Here is a 19,928-nt window from a genome sequence, read left to right as displayed (position 1 = left end):
AGATATGCACCCATTACAAACACTAGGTAAGACAAGTGTGTTGAAAATTTGAGAAAGACTATATGTTGATGTTGTTATAAATGAGTTCCATTGTGTCTGTAAATTTTTTTGGTGCAGATTCGTTGTAAATAATAATGGCTGGAAAGTCGATTTGCAATTCAAATCCATAACCACTTTCTTCCTCTCGCTTTCCCTCTCTCTCCTTTTCACTCCTCTTCTCTTTCTTCCACCAATAATATCCCTTATGTCATTCATGATGTCAAAACCTCTTTCATTTTACTGACCAAATTCATTTAAATTATACTTTGAAGTTGTTATTTACATGTTAATTATTGAAACCTAATTTAAATTACGGCACTAAGTATTTGTATATTTTAAAAAACACGTTAACATACTGGTAATATTTTAAATTATATTTGTATTAGTTGTAATAGACGTTTTACACATGCTGTATAAACAATTGAAAGAGAGAGAGAAAAAAAAACTGAGGCCAGCTCACTTGATTTGAGTTTCGGGGTTATCATACTGGACTCTTACTTGCACTCGCCATTTCTCGACCCTTATAAATTGGCAGTATGGGCAATGAGACTCATCATTCATAGCACAACCAAAACTTCAGCATGGCTTTGTTATATTATGGTTTCCTCGTTGTGCTTTTTCTCTATTCTCTTAAGGTCTTGTTCCGATCACGGAAATTCAGAAACCTTCCCCCAGGGCCTCTGGCTTACCCTATAGTAGGAAACCTTTTGCAACTTGAACAACCTTTTCACCGTTTTTTCACTCGCTTGTCAAAAAAACATGGCAAAATCTTCTCTCTCTGGTTCGGCAACCGTCTCGTTATCGTTGCTTCTGACCTACCCGTGGTGCAGGAATGCTTCTCCAAATACGACACCGTGTTGGCCAACCGACCCCACTTTCTCCTCGGCAAACACATCAGTTACAACAACAGCACCATCCTTCACTCCTGTTACGGTGAACATTGGCGCCATCTCCGCCGCATCTTGTCCCTCGAGGTTGTCTCAACGCACCGTTTGAATGCCTCCTACGAAATCCGAAGGGACGAGCTCACCAAACTCTTGCAGAGACTCGCTCGCACCTCGCGCAACGACTTCACTCAAGTGGATCTCAAAAGCATGTGAGTTATTAATAATATCAAACCAATATTTTTTTACGTAACACTGCTTAAACAATCTTACATATAGTTAACAAAAGAGTTTATTATTACGTTACACGTTTATCTTAGTTGTATTACTTCATCTAATGGATAAATGACATGTTTAAATTAAGGGTTATGGAAACGTCGCTCAATACTATGATGAGGCTGGTGTCCGGGAAGAGATTCTACGGTGATGACTGTGATGTGAGTGATGTGGAGAAGGCGAGAGAATTCAGAGGTATCCTGAGAGAGATGGTGTCATTGGCAGGAGTAAACAACCGTGGAGACTTCTTGCCTTTCATGAGGTGGTTTGATTTGGATAATTTGGAGAAGAGGCTCAAGAACATTGGGAAGAGAATCGATACATTCTTGCAATCTATCGTTGATGAACTTCGTGCTTCAAATAAGACTACCAATACTATGATATCTCAGCTCTTGGTTCAACAAAAATCACAACCCGAACAGTACAGCGATCAAATCATCAAGGGACTTTGCATGGTAATTATTTTTGTCCATGCAGATCAATATTTTATTGTTGAAAGTGATGAACTAGTATTTTGGAAAGAAACTAAGAAGGATTGTTATTGTTTTGGATTTTGCAGAGCATGTTACTTGCAGGAACAGACACATCAGCTTTGACTTTGGAATGGGCAATGGCTAATCTATTGAACCATCCAGAAGTTTTAAAGAGGGCTAAAGAAGAGTTAGACGCTCATGTGGGATCAGATCGTCTGGTGGATGAATCAGACATGTCAAAACTTCCTTACATTCTTAACATATTTTTCGAGACAATAAGATTGCATCCTGCTGCTCCACTTTGGTCTCCACATATGTCTTCTGAAGATTGCACCATCGGAGGATATAATCTCCCGAAAAACACGATTCTGTTGGTGAATGCTTGGTCGATTCATCACGATCCAACTTTGTGGAAGAACCCAACAGAATTTAGGCCCGAAAGGTTCGAGAAGGAATGTGAATCAAGCAGTTTGCTTTCATTTGGAATAGGGAGGAGGTCTTGCCCTGGAAACATGTTGGCTCAACGCACTGTGGGTTTAGCTTTGGCTTCATTGATTCAGTGTTTTGAGTGGCAACGAATTGGTAAGGGAGAAATTGATATGACCGAAGCAAAGGGAATCACTATATCAAGGCAAAATCCATTGGATGTTATGTGCAAAGCTCGTCAAATCCCAGCTGTTATGGATCTATATTGATTTCTTGTGTCTAATGATTTTCTAGCAGAATAAATATGGGGTTAGCATGTAACCTGCAGAAATAAGATTGACAGAATAATGTATTGTGTCAAGAAGAAACATGCCTTTATCATGTGATGTGGTGAAAATAGACATATTTGTGTTCATTATACATGATAAGGTTTGTAATCAATTTTTATTATATAGTTTATTTAATGAGTGTTTTGATAAAGTGTATGATTATGATTTAAGATTTTTAATTATGATACTAAAAGTAAACACTTTTCACAATTTTAATTTTAATTATTTTTTATCGTAGAGTTATAATAAGACATTTAAATATTAGATAACATTTTGAGTTGTTATATAATTTTATTTTGAATACCTAATATTCTGCAATACTTATTGAAGGAATATTGATATTATTAAATATTTATAGTATTAATTATAAGTCTACGATTCATGGATTCAAGATAATGACTTTAAATTTTGTACTAAAATTAAAACTTGAGTAGTAAATTGAATGAAGTAAGAAAATGTTTTTTTTTCTTAAATTTATCATGTTAAGTTAAATTTTGGAAATATAAATTTATATTATACTTATCAATTCATTCAAAGTCATAGAGGACAAAAGAAATTGATATTCTTATAATTTTTACACAATATTTATTAAAGAAATTAATTTTAATCTGTAATTATATAAAATTTGATATAATTAAATAAGTGATTAATTTTATGTAAAATATTATTCCATTATTTACTAGCATGAAAATATAAATAATATAAAGATGAAAATCAGAAAATATTTTAGTTAAAGGAAAATCGTTAGATTTAATTAAAGTTATTTTAATTTTGAAATTGATAAATAATAGTAAAAGAAATCAACGATTGCTATACACAAAGTGATTGCAATATTTGGAAGAACTAATTTATGATAGTGTAATATCAAATGTTAATATGTTCTCCTTTACAATTTTTCTCCGTCAATTTCTATCTATACAAATATTCTCATATTTATCTCTTTATTCAATGTCATAAATCTTCTCATACTTATCTCTTCATTCTTATATTTATTTTCTTCATTCATTGTCATAAATCTCTTCATCTATATTCATTTTCTTCATCATATTCATTTTGTTTACTTATACTTATCTTCTTTACTCACAATCTTTTCCTTGTCTCCTTCTTAACGCTCATTTTCATCATCCAATAATTCATTTAAAAATTATTGTCATTAGTGTAATTCATATGCAAGCTCAATTAACATTAAAAATAGACTCTATTTAGTGTCATTACCAATATTAAACTAAATAGATTTTAAAATAAAAATACATTAGCATCAGTTTAGTCCATACTAAAATACTTTAATTAAAAATTTAATTTAAAAATTGGTGATGAATTATCACTGATTTAATGCTATTTAGAGCCGGTTTTCAAATTCTAACAGCATTGAATTATTGTCTATACTTTTAAAATTACACACAAGCACCACACAAATATGATATTAGTGCTGATTAATGTTGACTTTTGATTATCACTGAATATCTATTTTCCTGTAGTAAAGACGTAGACTTACCATATTATTAAAAAAAATATTTTCTTAACATTTCAAGACTTGTTTAATTATATATTTAAATCTTTTATGCTACTTATTAGACAACCTTTAAAATAAAATGGATATTTTTTTTTTCGTTGAATATGTTATTAGAACAACTAGTGAGTCAATCACTAATAATTAAGGATATGTACCGACTTCTTGCGTTGTTCAAAATATGAACGTCGTTTAATGTTCTTATTAAAAAGAATTCTTATTAGCTTAGACGCTAAAATAGTGTAGGACCCATTGTTATTTGAAGGAATTAAATGTAAAAAACAATGTGAAAAAGTTTAAATTTGTAATTAGTTAATTAGATAGTTAAATATCATAACTAAACTAAAGAGTTGGAGTATGAAGAATCATATTTTCCTTTCTTGAAATATATGGCCTCTTCCAATTAGGAGTTGGGAGCTGCTAACCAAGTTAAGCTTGGCCATATAATAATTTATATTTTTGTATTATAAATATTAATATACACTTTTATTTTATTTTAAAAATGTATATGGTGTTCTAATATTTACTAAAATAGTACGTCACTACTATTTTAAAATGGGATTAGTAAAAGTTTGCATGAAAACCATTCGTATTGAAGTAGCCATAGAAATGGGAAAAGGTTTGGTTAAGTTGTTCTGAAAGATAATCAAATTTTTTTAAAATTATTTATCTGATTTCGATAGAAAGAAAATAATTTTATAAATAATTCAAAATGTGGAAAAGTTACATCGATGATTTAAAAAGATATAAAAGAAAAACTATAATTCGAATGTTTCAGAACCACACTATTTTCTCAGGTAGGCAATTTTAAAACGAATTCTCAGTATCGACCCCACTGATGCATGCACCACTGAAAAGCCAACGTGTCGAAGTGTAAGTGTTTGGTATTATTTTCTAATTTAGGTAGCGTGAAAGAGAACTAGTAGTCATTTCATTCTTGCATGCCCCCACATGAGTACCGTGTCTGATGCACCCTTCATGGTTACCAGATCCATTAAAATCGTATCTACCTCAAAAAATTTAAATTATAATTTCGTATTTTTTTTTTCAATTTATATTTTTTTAATAAAAATTTATTCTTGATTTCATCTTTTAATAATTATAAAAAATGTTAACATGTTGAATAGTAAACTAATAAAATTTAAAATTCTATAATGTTGGAGGTTAACATGAAAAAATATCAAGTGAGAATTTAAGGTTAATTTAAAGAAAATAAAAATATAATAGGAGATTAATTGTGATAAATTGTGAAATATCCATAGTTACACCATGAAAAGAATAAAACATCACCTATTAAACCTTAATTGCAACATTTTTAAGTATTTTTATTTTAAAAAACATATATCTTAATCAAGAAATTGTCATACCATATAAAAATAATTAATTTTAAGTGCAATAAAAAAAATTCCCTAGTTCAAGCACAATTAACATTTAAAATAGGCTCTAAACCTATACTTTATTGATGCAAATTATGAAGAATAATGGCCTAATTAGGTTAGAAATCCAATTAAAAATATGCAAATTAATTTTGCATGATGCATTTAAAAATAATGCCTAAACTTCTAAAACAAAATAACAAGGGTTCAAATCCAACAATCTATATATTCATTTTTAAGGGATCCAAATCCAATTATTTATATGTTCATTTTTAAGTCCTGAAAGTGTAGAACTCGATGCATCTAAAATCGGTCAAAATTGATATCTACATAAAAAAAATAAACCAAAATATGAGCAAATGTCACATGAGTTACAAATGTGAAAGTAAGTCAATTATTACTAATGAACTTAATTTATTATTAATGAAAGAAAATGAACTAAAAACTAAAAAATAAGATAAATGAAAAGGAAAATCATCGAATAAGAACGCCATAATTGTATGTACAAAATATTGCTAAGATCATATGATATAACATACTGCACTAAACAAAAACTCTAAGTAGTTTTGATGATAACAAACAATGTAAAGTGATGAAAGTATATGATCTTACTTATCTAACATGCTTAACTATGCAAATGAAAGATCCCAAATGATAAACTTATGTGTATCAAGTATTAAAAAGGATATAATATGATTTTATATCTAACACTAATTGTCTACTGAGTATTTTCTAATGAAAAAACATAGAATAAGTTCTTATAATATGATTTTAAATCAAGTAAAAAAATTATCTTATGGACAATTATGCTTGAGCTACCGATAATGTTATATCTATATAATCTATTTGAAATGTTTCCTTTAACAAAAACATTCCTAAATGTTACAGAGGAATAAATCATGCATTTTCTAATCTCAAGATGAAAGGCAAAGATCAAAAGAACTTCAAGTGAATGCATTACATCAAGGTTTTTTAGAAATAATACTCTAAAGATATACCACATTAAATGCATTGATCTACAACATAAAATGTTATTCTTTCATGAGCTACAATGGTTATATTTTATGAAGCTACAAAAACTATACTTGAATGAAAAATCAAAGTATGAGATACAACAATAAGTTACAAAAATAGTGAAAAAGAAACAAAAAGTGAGATTCAGAGAAAGAGATACAATGAGATATCTAATCATTATAAACGGTGGGAGTGTGAAACCTATATGTAATATGCTTCACTTTATGAAGTTATACCATTGTTTGCTTTATTTGTTCTTTTTTTTTTTTTTTGGAGAGTTATTTCTTTGTTATCTTGAGAGTTCTTAATCTCATGAAGAGATTGAGAAAGCTTTTTTGATCTTCAGTTGAAGCTTTTTAATTTTAGCTTTATTTTTGTTTAAATTTAGTCAATATGTACGACTTTATTTAAAATAAAAAAGCAGATATATATTTATTTTAAAATTAAATGGGCGCGAGCATTTTGTAAGATTGAAAAAGTGAGTATAATTTTTCGAGAAAAGTCACCTAATTTTAGTTAATTTTTATGTATTGAATGATCAACTTCAATTTCTCAAAAAATAATGTATAAAAAAAATCAGTTACAAAATAATTAAAGTTATGTGGTTTTGCGACTTTCTCAACAACAACAACAACAAAAAAAGCATTCAATCCATTTGCTAATTTTTCCTTCTTATATGTAGATGCCGAGAGTTATAAATGAATATTCAGAAAAGTAGAAGTTGAAATTAAAGAAATGTGTATATTTATTATAAATTTGGTGTAGTTTCCACATTTTTTTATTTTTAATTTTTTAATAAAATATTCATATAATAACGTAAGTTTATTTGGAGATACATTATTATAGATCGAAATTTATTAAAATATGAACTTTATATATTCTCATGTAAAATAAAAGTTAGAATTAGAAAATGTATATATACGTTTTTTGATAAATATTTGCTATTTTACTTTCATTACAGAGTTAGTTGTTAATTTTCTGAACCTTCAACCAGCTAATCAAAGCATACCACGTCTAAATAAAAAAATATAGAAATATATAAAGTCAAATTTTAACTAATTCTTTCATAATTAATATTTCTTTCATTAATAAGTAGATTTTAATTACTGCAATTTAAAAAAAATTCACTAATAATTATTAACATGAAATATATTTGCAGGTTGAATATCATTGATATTATATCAACTCATCAAAATTAAATACTCGTACTCATTATTTATGATATTCATTAAAAATATTTATTTAATATTTATCATAGATTTTGTCACCAATTTTACCTACACATATGTGTTCGTATGAAATTTTTTGTCATCCAAAAATATATTATTTTAAGTATTTTTTAATATTATTCTTACTAGAAATTAAATTTCAACATGATAGGAATAAAGACTTGTGTTTTTATTGATGTAAGATTTTAGTTTTAACTAAAAAAATATAAAAGGATTAATGTTTTAATCATAGTTTTAAAAGTCGGAGTAAATTGATAAATTAAACTGATTAGTTACTAATCCTTTTAAATATAAAAAATAACTCATAATTGTAATACGGGATAGGCCAAAATTGCATTACAAAACATCCAGTTTTGTCTCTACGTTGTTGGGCCATTCAATTATTAATTAAGCCATCTCAATCTGGTGTATGTGCAACATGACATTCAATACGATGATTAAAAATCTAAGCAGATAAATAAATATATATATATATATATATATATATATATATATATATATATATATATAAACAATTCTCATATAAGAATTTTAAATATTATTTTATCATAATTATATAAGAATAGTGAAATTAAAATTTATCAATTTAAAATCATTAAGAAATAATATTTATCTTATAATCTTGATTACTAACTAATTTTGTTTATATTACTAATTATATATTACATTAAAATAATTAATTTTTTACTGGTAATTGTTAAGGAGGAGTCGAATTGAATCCACGACCTCTTTCATTCTTCCTTCTAAAATCCTATCATCAAACCAATCTTGTTTCACCAAAAATTGTTAACAAGAGGTTGAACCCACCACTTCCTCTTCCTTTTAACCACCTTATCACTCCTATTTTCTTTTTCTTATCTTTGCTTGAATTGACTTTGGAACACAAGAGTTCAAATGACTATTTTTTTAATTCTTTTTATATTATTAAGGATTTATTTTAATTAAATATGAGGTGTTGGAAAAGTGTAATAAACTATTATAAAAGTATAAAAGGACAACATATTATTTTTATATTTTGAAAAATATATTAAAGAAATAATTGTTTAATTTTAATGCTTTAATTAATAAGATATTTTAAATTTACATGACAATGTTATTACGAATATAGATAAGATGATTTGATGAACGCATGTGTTATATTACATATTGTATTTCTTGGTTAAAGAATTAATTAAGGTGATAGAATGACATAACCCTACAACTTAACATTAATTGAAAGTCTGAATTCACATGCTGCAACAATGCTGAAACTAAGAAAATTAATATTTTAATTGATACAGGTTCTATCAACCTTGCCTCACATAAACCAGTTATGCAACACCAGATCTTAAAAAACAGTAAACAATTTCTTAGTACAATAATTGTCTGCATTGAGCTTCTTTTTTCTACATATTTGTTAACAACTACACTCCACAACATATCTGAATCCTTTATTTTTAACAGTGAGATATGTTTGTAGCATTTATATATCTAATATCTAAATTTGGTCTCATATTCTGAAGCCTAATATTCTAAAGCAATTCGTTATCATAATGATCACACTCATCACCGACCTCAACTCCAACCCCACAACAAAATGTTATTTGATTAATTAGGTCAGAAAAAGACATGTCTAAATGGAGGTATATTGAAACATGGTGTGATTATACGTACATACTGAGGAGGGAAACTTAAAGATGTATGATGGGTGTGACAAAAAGTACAAGAATTACAATTAATACTTGGAGAACATTTGAAGTGTGGTGGAATAGTAATATATGTGGAGAAAATATATTGTTTTAATGAAGGATGAGATCGAATTTCATAATTTGAATAAGGACTAGTGATTAAAAATGTGTTAGTAATGAAATTTGTATGGGCAAGGAAATGAAGACAAGAAAAAGAAAAGGACATGGATGATTGATCGGAGGAATAATACAATAACTAAATATATCAATGTATATGACAAAATTAATTTTTCTAAACTTAAGAATATGTAAGGAGCAACAACAATACAAAATGACAACAATCATAAAAGACAACATCCAATATTTTGAACATCGAAAAATTCTTTCTATGTGAGAAATAAAAAACTCAAGGAGACAAGTCAATCAATCAAACTCTATTAAGATCAAACATGAGTACAAAATAATTAAATCAAAAGCACAACAAGATTACAACCAACCAATACATCAAAGTAATATAATCTAATGTCAAATATGAAGAATAAAGAAAGAAACCAAAGATTGATTTCTCTAACTACAAACCTTCAATTGATTGTCTTAACAATAATTAAGAACCATATGTCGCAAACTTGCTATCAAAATTTGACTCTGATCCGATGACGAATGAAGAAATAATAGTAATTTTATTGAAGTACCTCAGTGAATATGCTAACAAAATTTATTCTCTTTTCTCTCTTTCAAATGTTACGAAAATAACACTTTCTCTTAATCTAGAACACCTTTCTCCACTTGAGTTGGACTTGACTATATTAGATCTTTTAGACACATAGTTGAGAATCCAACCCAACAATAATTTGAGAGATAAATGACGAATGAATTAGTGCATATGAATATATAAAATATAAATTTGTTAGTGATATTTGATGAAGATAGAAGATAACATTCCAATCCATTCAATTTGGAAGGTATTATAGTTATCAGAAAGAATAACAAATTGATAATAAAAATTATTCATAATTATTATCACCTAAAGTTTAAGACTTAGAACATATGAAATGCATAGTTATAAAGTTAAGGAAAATTACTACTACAAGTCAAATGTAATAAGTCATTATAATTGGGTTGAGTTGTATGAGTGACATTCAATTCACTTTAAGATTTTTTAAATAATAACAAATTTTAGTGATTAAAACAATTAGTCATTATAGTAACCAATTTAGATACCAATTTATAAATTAAAAATTATTGATAACTAAAATAGCTTCTAAATTGGTGTCTAAATTGACCATTATAGTGAATTGGTCTTTAAATTGGTCACTGACATTAGTTATCAAGATTTTGGGTCTCTAAATTGGTTTCTAATAGTTACTAATTTAGAGACCAATTTCTTTGGTAGCCAAAACCTTGGTAGCTAATGTTACTGACCAATTCATTATTAATGATCAATTTAGAAACTATTTTAACTACCAATATTTTTTATTTTATTAATTGATATTTAAATTGGTCACTATAATAATTAATTATTTTTTGTCACTAAAATTGGTCATTATTTAGAATTTTTGTTGTAGTGATTCTTGTAGAGAAAGAATCAGTTAAAATAACGAAGGAAAAATAAGAAGTGCGATAATAAATTAAACAAAACCATAATGCATGTTAGAAGTGAGTTTTAAGCCTAACTCAACTCCACAAAATCGGCTTGTAAAATGAGGTTTGTACATCACTTATATATTGTTAATTGGCCTTATCCCTAGTCGATGTGAGATTTCCAATACACCCCCACGTCGAGGTATATTCATCTCGTGCGTGGGACTAGAAATTAGTGGGTGGTCCGTTAGCGGCCTGATATCGGATAGACCAGAAGGTCCAAGAAAGCTCGCTATGATAGACTCTAACTTGGCTCTGATACCATGTTAGAAGTGGGCTTTAAGCCTAACTCAACCCTACAAAACCGGCTTGTAAGGTGAGGTTTGTATCTCACTTATATATTATGAAATTGCCTTATCTCTAGTCGATGTGAGACTTCCAACAATTCGTAAACAATTTTGCTCAAAAAATAATTTTATAACATATAAAAATGTTACACTACCTTTTAACTTTAGAAAAATTAATAAGTTTGTGATTTATTTCACTATGTAAAGGCTAATTTAGTCATATTCCATGTAGTTAGTACAACCAATAGAAGAACATTGTCGCAAGCTTCAATATCCCATATGAAACTATCAAATACATTTTTGTATGGTGTTAAACAAAACTTTTATCATTAAAAACATATGCATAAACACTTGGCTCCTATTGGCATTAATAACTTAAACCAAGTGTACTGCAATTCACCATGTTTCTTTTGTTAATTCAAACACAGACAAACATTCCTTATCTTTCCTTTTCAAGACACCCATATTTCAAAGAAGTTGATAAAGCAACAATTCACAAATCAAACAAATTAACCCAATTGAACCTTTTCAAACAGATCACAGATTACAAGAAAAACTGATATTACCAATGACTAAAATCTGTCGGTAAATCAAAATTACCGATTATCAAAAATTTATCAGTAAAATCATCATTATTAATTTTATCAATGAAACAAGAATTTCGTCAGTAATTACCGACAAAAAAATTTGTCATAACATGACACAATGTTGACCATTATCATAACATGACACAATAAATTCTTGACATTTGTACTCTATAACTAACAAAAGTGCTATGACATTAACTACCCTTTAAAATTGTCCATTTAAGTTTATTTAACAATGTTAAGACAACAAGCACGAAAGCAAAGGAATATAATAGCATGGAGCCTTCACATATGCCACATACATAGTTGTCAACCATACTTGAATTAATGTGATCGGGCTACACCATGTTCAAGAAGTATAGTTAAAATTTTATTTATCTTTAAGGTAGTGTGTAAATTTTGCTAAATGACGGCGAAGATGGATAATATTATGTTTATCACTCTTCCTTTTCTCAAACTTAATCTTTTCATTAAGTAAAGTTGACAATGAATTGTTCTTTGTTATTGTTGTAAACGTTGTTGTATTTTTCTTGACCAGTTTGTCCTCTGTTTATAGTTGTTGAAAATTTAGTCATTGGAGTTTTGCTAAATCTAAATTTTGCATCTTCCCGGATATTTCTTCGTATAAAAAGTCTTGATCATTTATTCAAAATGATCTTTGTAAGTTCGCTTGAAATTCCATATGCTTTCCTTAAATTTTTGTGATGTTCTTTCTTTCTTTAATTTAATGAGAATTTGCTTTTGGAAACTTAACTTTGATTTAAGTGGAAAGATAGAAAAGAAATACTCAATAAGTGTGACACTATCTAATTTATATCAAGGGACTGGCATCCAAAAGTATATTAGAATTGTCAACAAAAATGTTGAGGTACAAGTTTCATATGTATGTAATTACCTCTATATGGGGTCTCTAAGTAATTATTATGAATTACAGAATTTACCTACAAATTTAGAAATTTATATATAATTATTATTTATGAAGTTTCTATGTACGGATTATTTTTAATCCATTAGTAATTAACTATTACCTACAAATGTATAATATTTTCTACTAATTTTGATTATATGTAATCTTGGTTTTTCTTATAATTGCGGTTAGAATTTTTAAAAACAACCCAAATTAAATAGGATCAAAATATATTTTAAATACCATTTTATGTATTTATTTATTATTATTATTATCTCCTTTTGTAGCCACATTATTTTTATTTTCATATTTTACTTCAAAATTTTATCGTTAATTATTTTTATCCATTTTCTTCAATTATAATTAGTGACAACACATTATTTATTTTGTAGATAGTTTTATAATTAGAAAATTGATTAAATTTAAAAAAACGGTCAAATCAAACAAAAAACAATCAAATTTAAAGAGATTGTTACTTAAAAAATAAAGGCTTAAATACCTTTTTAGTCCTCATTTTCGTAGTGTTTGTTGCAGATGGTCCTCATTTTGACAGAATGTTTAAAATGGTCCTCATTTTTACCGAATGTTTAAAATGGTCCTCATTTTCGTAATTTGTGTTTTATTTGGTCCTTTTCAGTAACGCCGTTTAAATCATTAACGGAGATTGTACAGGTGGCACAGTTTGTATTAGGGTGTGTTACGTGTACTATACATATGTGGTAATTAGATATTTGGGGATAAATAAGTGAGCTAGGGTTTTGGTAAAAAATGTTTGGGTAGTTGGTGAGTTTTGGCAATCTTGTTCCTCCATTCCTAATTGGTGTTGCTGCAATCTTCTTCTTCCTGCAATTCCATTATATAAGTATGTTACGGTCTCAATCTTCTTCCTTTACCTCTGGTTGTAATCGTTGGAGACAACCGTGTTGTATCACTTCGTGGACTATTGGTGGTTCAATGAGAAATGGACTAACCCCAATTTGTAGCTGCGGAGAGATGGCAATTGTGAGGATGACAAGAACTCCAAAGAATATTGGTAGAAAATTTTGGGTACAATATGTTTTTATTTTTGTGTTAATAATAAATTGATTTTAATATTTGGTTTATTGATTTACAGAGTGGTGGTTCCAATAATGTGGGCTCCAACTTTTTCAAATGGTGGTGTTGATGAAAAGAATGTCGTCATCATGACACAAATGAGGCAAATTAATGATTTGGAGAAGTCATTGAAGGTTGCTGAGAAGAGGCTGCAATTAGTAATAGGGTTCACTTGTGTTGTTATTGTATTATTCGTACTGTTATTGTGTGTATCTTTTAAAGTCTAATCTGTTTTGTACTATTGTTAAATGAAGAAATGAATTAGTTTGATTATGTTGATATTAGTCCCAACATGTTCAAAATGACATCTTAATCTGAGCATTGAAAATGAAGTAAGTGATATTGATCTAAGCTTGGGAAAAATTAAATTGATATAAGTATGGAAGAAGTTAAATTCATAACATTAATTCATCCTCATCAAAATGCACTACATCAATGTTTGGCAAAAGTGAAATTGAACGAAGTTTAAGGAAAGTCAAAATGCAGTACATCAATAATGAATTCTACATCAGAAATTCCAAAAAATAAATAAGACGTTTGTAGTTGCTATCATGACCTCCTCCTAATCTGTGATTTCATCCTAAATTGCTGAGATGGTTCTTCTGGTATTGGTAGTGGTGCTGCAAGGAAGAAGAAGATTGGGACCGTAGCATACCTATATAATGGGATTGCAGGAAGAAGAAGATTGCAACAACACCAATTAGGAATGGAGGAACAAGATTGCCAAAACTCACCAACTACCCAAACATTCCTTACCAAAACCCTAGCTCATTTATTTATCCCAAATATCTAATTATCACATCTGTACAGTACACGTAACACACCCTAATACAAACCATGTCACCTGTACAATGCTCCGTTAATGATTTAAACGGCGTTACAGAAAAGGACCAAATAAAACACGAATTGCGAAAATAAGAACCATTTTAAACATTCGGTAAAAATGAGGATCATTTTAAACATTCTGTCAAAATGAGGACCATCCGCAACAAACATTATGAAAATGAGGACCAAAAAGGTATTTAAGCCAAAATTAAAAAGCTAAAATAATTATTTTAATTTAAAAAAAGTATTTAAAATATAAAATTGGAAAACAAAAGTAGATAAAAAAAATCCTATATATAGGTATAGATAATTATTATAATTTTATATTTTTAAACTTCTTGTACTTGAAATTAATTTTGGTATATGATATATTTCTTTCGTAAAAAAAATATATACAATGACACGTCGCAATTAAAATTTAATGGATGCTGGTTTATTTTCTTCATATTGCAACTATTTGACATATGAGAGTTGATCACAATCAACCTATTATTCTACTTTTATGTCCTTTAAGTTAATCTAAAAATATAACTTGATATTTATTCCTCCCACAATAATATAGTATTTTATCTTTAATAATTTCAAATATTTACAATTATGTTTTATTTGTTTATTCAGTAATACATTAACATTCTTTATATTATTAAACGATGAAAGCAAGCATAAATATTTGATTCAAAAATTATAAACAAGAAATTAAATACGAAAAAAAATCTAAAAAAAATTATAAAAATATTTAATTTTGTTTAGAAAAAATTGGTCTGAATTTTCTTGTTTCGAACATGAGCTTTGAAAGAGATAATAGGACAAAAGAGAAAAAAGAACAGTTACCAAACAAAAATAAAACATAGCCATATATTGAAGTTCTGCATTATAGTTATGAATTTATAAAGATCGAGAAATGACGAGAGAAAAAAAAATATAGAAAATGGTAAGGCACGGTTAGGGATGGCAACGGGACGGGACGGGGACGAGTTTCGCTATCCCATATTCATCTCCATAAAAAATATTTATCCCTATCCCCATACTCAAACTCAACGGGTATCAAACTTTTGTCTCATCTCCATCCCCACCGGGTAACGGGTATAATTTAGTACCCATACTCATACTCGTTGTCTTACCACTTCAATGTTAATTTTAATTATTTTTTATAAAATAATAAAAATTATGGTAAAAGAAACATAATATTATCAAATATATAGGACGATGGTTGTTTCTTCAATATCAATTACTTTGAAATAAATTATAATTGTTTACATTTTAGATTAGAATACCAAATAAAATTTCATTAGAACAAAAATATTTATTAAATTTGCAAACATTAATGAAACCTAGTTGATAAAATTTAAAAATATTTTTTAAAATATAAAAGAAAAACAAATATTCAAATTAAAATATATTTTAAATGTTTGTTTACTTCAATTTCTTAAATTCTAATCAATATTTATTTTATACACTAATAAAAGTTAGGTTAAGTTATTCCTTTGGTCTTCATTTTCGTAACAAAATATCAATTTGGTCCCTCAATTTTTTTTATCTTAATTTGGTCCTTATTTTGGAAAATTTGATGCAATCAAGTCCTTTCTGTTAGTGGTGTAGTAACGATGTTAAATGTTGTGTCATGTGTCAGTTTCTAGATTTTTTGAATATTTTATTATTTTTTGAATTTTTTTATTATTTTTTTTAAATTTTTTTAAAAGAATTACAAATTTGCCACGTGTCAAGCTGACATCGTGTCACGTGACCGTGACAGTGTCACGTGACCGTGACAGTGTCACGTGTCACAATTATGCCAGATGTCATTTTCTCATTTTCAATTTGGTCCCTATATTTTAATTTTTGTCTCAATTTAGTCCCAAATTTTATAAAAATTGTGCAATTTCGCTTCTCTCCAAATTGAAACAAAAATTAACTTTTATATAAATGTTATACAAATATTCTTATTAAATTTGATTTTTTTTATTCAAATTGATAATTTTATTACATATTTTAGACAAAACTAAGTTTATTTAAATTTGTTTCACATTCAATTTTACCTAAAATTGTTTTCAAATTTTAAATTTATTTGTTTTTTATTGTTACATAAACTAGTTAATTTTTCTTAAATTTATATAATTATTCTTTTTACACCAACTAAAACATTTGTATAAAAATTATTGAATTTTACACATTTTAAAATATGCAATTATTTAAAATATAAATTCAAATAAAAAACAATATTAAAGTATGATGTAATAAAATATCAATATAATTTATGATTTTTTTTTGTTATTAGCATTATTTTTTATTAACAACTTTAAAATAATTTTAAATAAAGTTTGATGTAAAATATAAATTAAAATAAACTTAATCTTGTTAAAAATATTAACTTGAATTATCAAATTTGATAGAAATATTTGTGCACATTTATATACAAATTTAATTTGGTTTAAATTTGGAGAGGGACAAAATTACACCATTTTTACAAAAAATTGAGAATAAATTGAGACAAAAATTAAAATACCGGGACCAAATTGAGAATAAGGAAATGACACCTGGCATAATTGTGACACGTGACACTATCACTACCATGTGACACGATGTCAGCTTGACACGTGGCAAATTTGTTAATTTTTTAAAAAAAATTTAAAAAATAAAAAAGAAATTAAAAAAAAAATTAATAAAAAATTCAAAAAATTCAGAAACTTACACATGGCGCCCCATTTAACACCGTTACTGCACCACTAACGGAAAAAACTTGATTGCATCAAATTTCCCAAAATAGGGACCAAATTGAGATAAAAAAAAATTGAGGGACCAAATTGATATTTTACTACGAAAATAGGGACCAAAGAAATTATTTAACCAAAAAGTTATAATACATCACTTGATCAAAATGCCGCAAAAGATCTTTTGAACTCCAATATATGTTATGGTGATAAAAAAATATTCATGGCAATTACATTAAATTTTTATATTGTAATAAATAAAAGTTATTTATACAATTATAATGAAAATATTACAGTATGATTGATAATGAGTTAGAAAATAAAAAATAATTAGATAAATATATCAAAAGAGTATTCTACATGATTAAAATAAACAATAATAAAAGTATTAAAAAATAACAAATGTGTGTCTTAGAAACAATTTGAGAGTCTACTAAAAGAAATCGCACAAAGGAAAATAAATGTATAATTAAGGACATGATAAGATGAAAAATACCTTAGAGATCTATTTTTTTTTCAAATATCAACATATATACTCAATGGTCAATAAATAACAAAAATTATTTTAGAGAAACAAAAAAAATTGTTTAAATGAAACAAAAATTATTAATAATAAGTAAAGATTTTTTTTTATATTACCTTGTAAATGAAAGGTTTATGCTATTAAACACTTAAATTGAGAGTATTAAACATTCTCATGTGAAAGGAAAATATACAATAAATAAAAATATTAAAAAATGATATAAATATTCAAATGTGAGACATAAAAAATTTTAATTACATACATCATTTTAACATAATTACATAAAGATTTATGATAAGATGAAAAATATATTGGATACGAATGAGTTTCATACAAACCAAATAATTAGAAGAAATAAAAAATATAAAGTATATATATATATATATATATATATATATGGTTACTTAATTAATTATGAAGATTTTAATAATTTAAGCGGGAATAGAGATATGGCCGGGACGAGTATTATGGCGGGGATATGTACATCTCCATCCCCATACCCAATTAAAAAAGTCGGGGATTCCCCATACCCATACCCAGTCAATGCGGAGATTCCCCGTCAACTCGAAGACGAATTCAGACAATACCTACGAAAATGAGTTTATTTGCCATTTCTAGGCACGATTCAGTCCGCAATCCCCGGAACTCACAGATGTGACAGGTCAGAGTTTTCTTTTTCAATTTTTAATATAACGCACCTAAAACGCTCAAATTGATTTGTTATAAAATATTAGAAATTTTAACGTTGTTTTTAAAACATACGAATACGTAGTATCATAATTTAGATTCTTTGAAGTAGACACGGTACTGGGCATTGGGTTCAGGTGGGGCATGTATACACACTTCTTTCTTTCTTTTCTCTCCCTCGCTACCTAATGAAATGAGAATACCAAACACAACTACTGCCCGTTGCCTTCGAGGAATGCATGCATGGGTGGGGTACTCAGATTTTTTTTTTTTCCTGGTACCTAACTACAAAAGTAATGTCGCTTTTAAACCTTTCAATATAATCTTTTATACTTTTTTTTACCATCATTATTATTGATTCAATAATTTATTTCACGATTTCAATCATTTTCAAAATTATTTTTAATTGAAATTAGAGAAATATTATTTAAGAGATTCTTTTTGTAACGTCCCATTTAATTTAATAGATAAATCTAATTAAACAAAACATTACATAAATTATAATATCCAAAGGCATGAGACTTAAAATATAAAAATTTTACAGTCATCCAAATATACCTAAAAGGAAAACAAAGACACTACACAATGTCAGGAATATAAAAGTTCACAGTTATCTGACATAACTCGCTCATAAGCAAGATACTACATAGGCAACAGTGCCTATAGGGAGTACTCGAGGGAATGAGATCCAACCCAAGCCGGGCTACATTGCAGAGTTTTCATCACCCTGGTGACCACTAGGGGTTTTCACATCTACTCATATCAATAAATTGATGATCATTGCAAAAAGGAAAAACCACACACAAGACAAACACAAGCAAAAAGAAAGGGTAAGCTAGAGTATAAATTATTTTCACATGTTATGGCACGCAAGTACTTAAAACAGATCATAAACATGCAACAAGACAGGCAAACAATCATGTGATAGCAACCAAGCAAGACTCTAAGACTCAATTATCCGGATACATATAATCGATCGGATTCATTAGATGTTTGCACTTGTGATGGCCTCTACTGCTCTGCAGAGCCATTGCCAATGGGTTTCACCCTACCACGCACAAGGTTAGCCTTCAAACATCTAAGGCCATTATCCTGCCAAAGACTAGGGCCTACTGCTACTCTCACCACTTGAGTCAGTCCGATCTACGTGAGACTTGACTCTTTAGAGTTTCAGGATGCAATCCTTACTTGAATCCTTACTAAATTATATACACTAAGGCACCACCACGAAACCTTACTAAGAGGTTTGTGGAATTACGTCCATCACATTAGGCACCACCATGAAGTCTCACCTAGAGGTTCATGGAATTACGTCCATCACATACGACACCACCATGAGATCTCACCGAGAGATTCATGGAATTACGTCTAACTAATACCATAGCCATGTCTCACCAACGAACCATAGATTTATCATGCATACCAATCTCATGCAAATATACAAC

The 19,928-nt window shown here is 28.0% G+C and overlaps 1 protein-coding gene across 1 annotated transcript; it reads left to right on the top strand.

Annotated features, from left to right (window-relative positions):
- Positions 1 to 586: 586 nt before the first annotated feature.
- On the top strand, positions 587 to 2,578 carry LOC114182199 (cytochrome P450 81E8-like). The gene is made up of 3 exons (XM_028068998.2): positions 587 to 1,135; positions 1,288 to 1,654; positions 1,759 to 2,578. The coding sequence occupies exons 1-3, from the start codon at positions 621 to 623 to the stop codon at positions 2,365 to 2,367; spliced, it is 1,491 nt and encodes a 496-aa protein (XP_027924799.1). The 5' UTR covers positions 587 to 620; the 3' UTR covers positions 2,368 to 2,578.
- Positions 2,579 to 19,928: the final 17,350 nt, after the last annotated feature.

The sequence above is a fragment of the Vigna unguiculata genome, chromosome 4 (genome assembly GCF_037176805.1).
Source record: "Vigna unguiculata cultivar grain cowpea cultivar isolate G323 ecotype 2 chromosome 4, ASM3717680v1, whole genome shotgun sequence".
In the NCBI taxonomy this organism is placed as follows: domain Eukaryota; kingdom Viridiplantae; phylum Streptophyta; class Magnoliopsida; order Fabales; family Fabaceae; genus Vigna; species Vigna unguiculata.
Note: the sequence above shows the minus strand (reverse complement) of the source record. Positions and strands in the feature narration are given on the sequence as shown.

What these genes read in the sequence shown, in the direction of transcription:
- LOC114182199 (XM_028068998.2), top strand. Translation starts at nt 621, where the DNA reads ATGGCTTTGTTATATTATGGTTTCCTCGTTGTGCTTTTTCTCTATTCT. An exon ending in CAAGTGGATCTCAAAAGCAT is followed by an intron (nt 1,136 to 1,287) that starts GTGAGTTATTAA and finishes GTTTAAATTAAG; the next exon opens with GGTTATGGAAACGTCGCTCA. An exon ending in TCATCAAGGGACTTTGCATG is followed by an intron (nt 1,655 to 1,758) that starts GTAATTATTTTT and finishes TGGATTTTGCAG; the next exon opens with AGCATGTTACTTGCAGGAAC.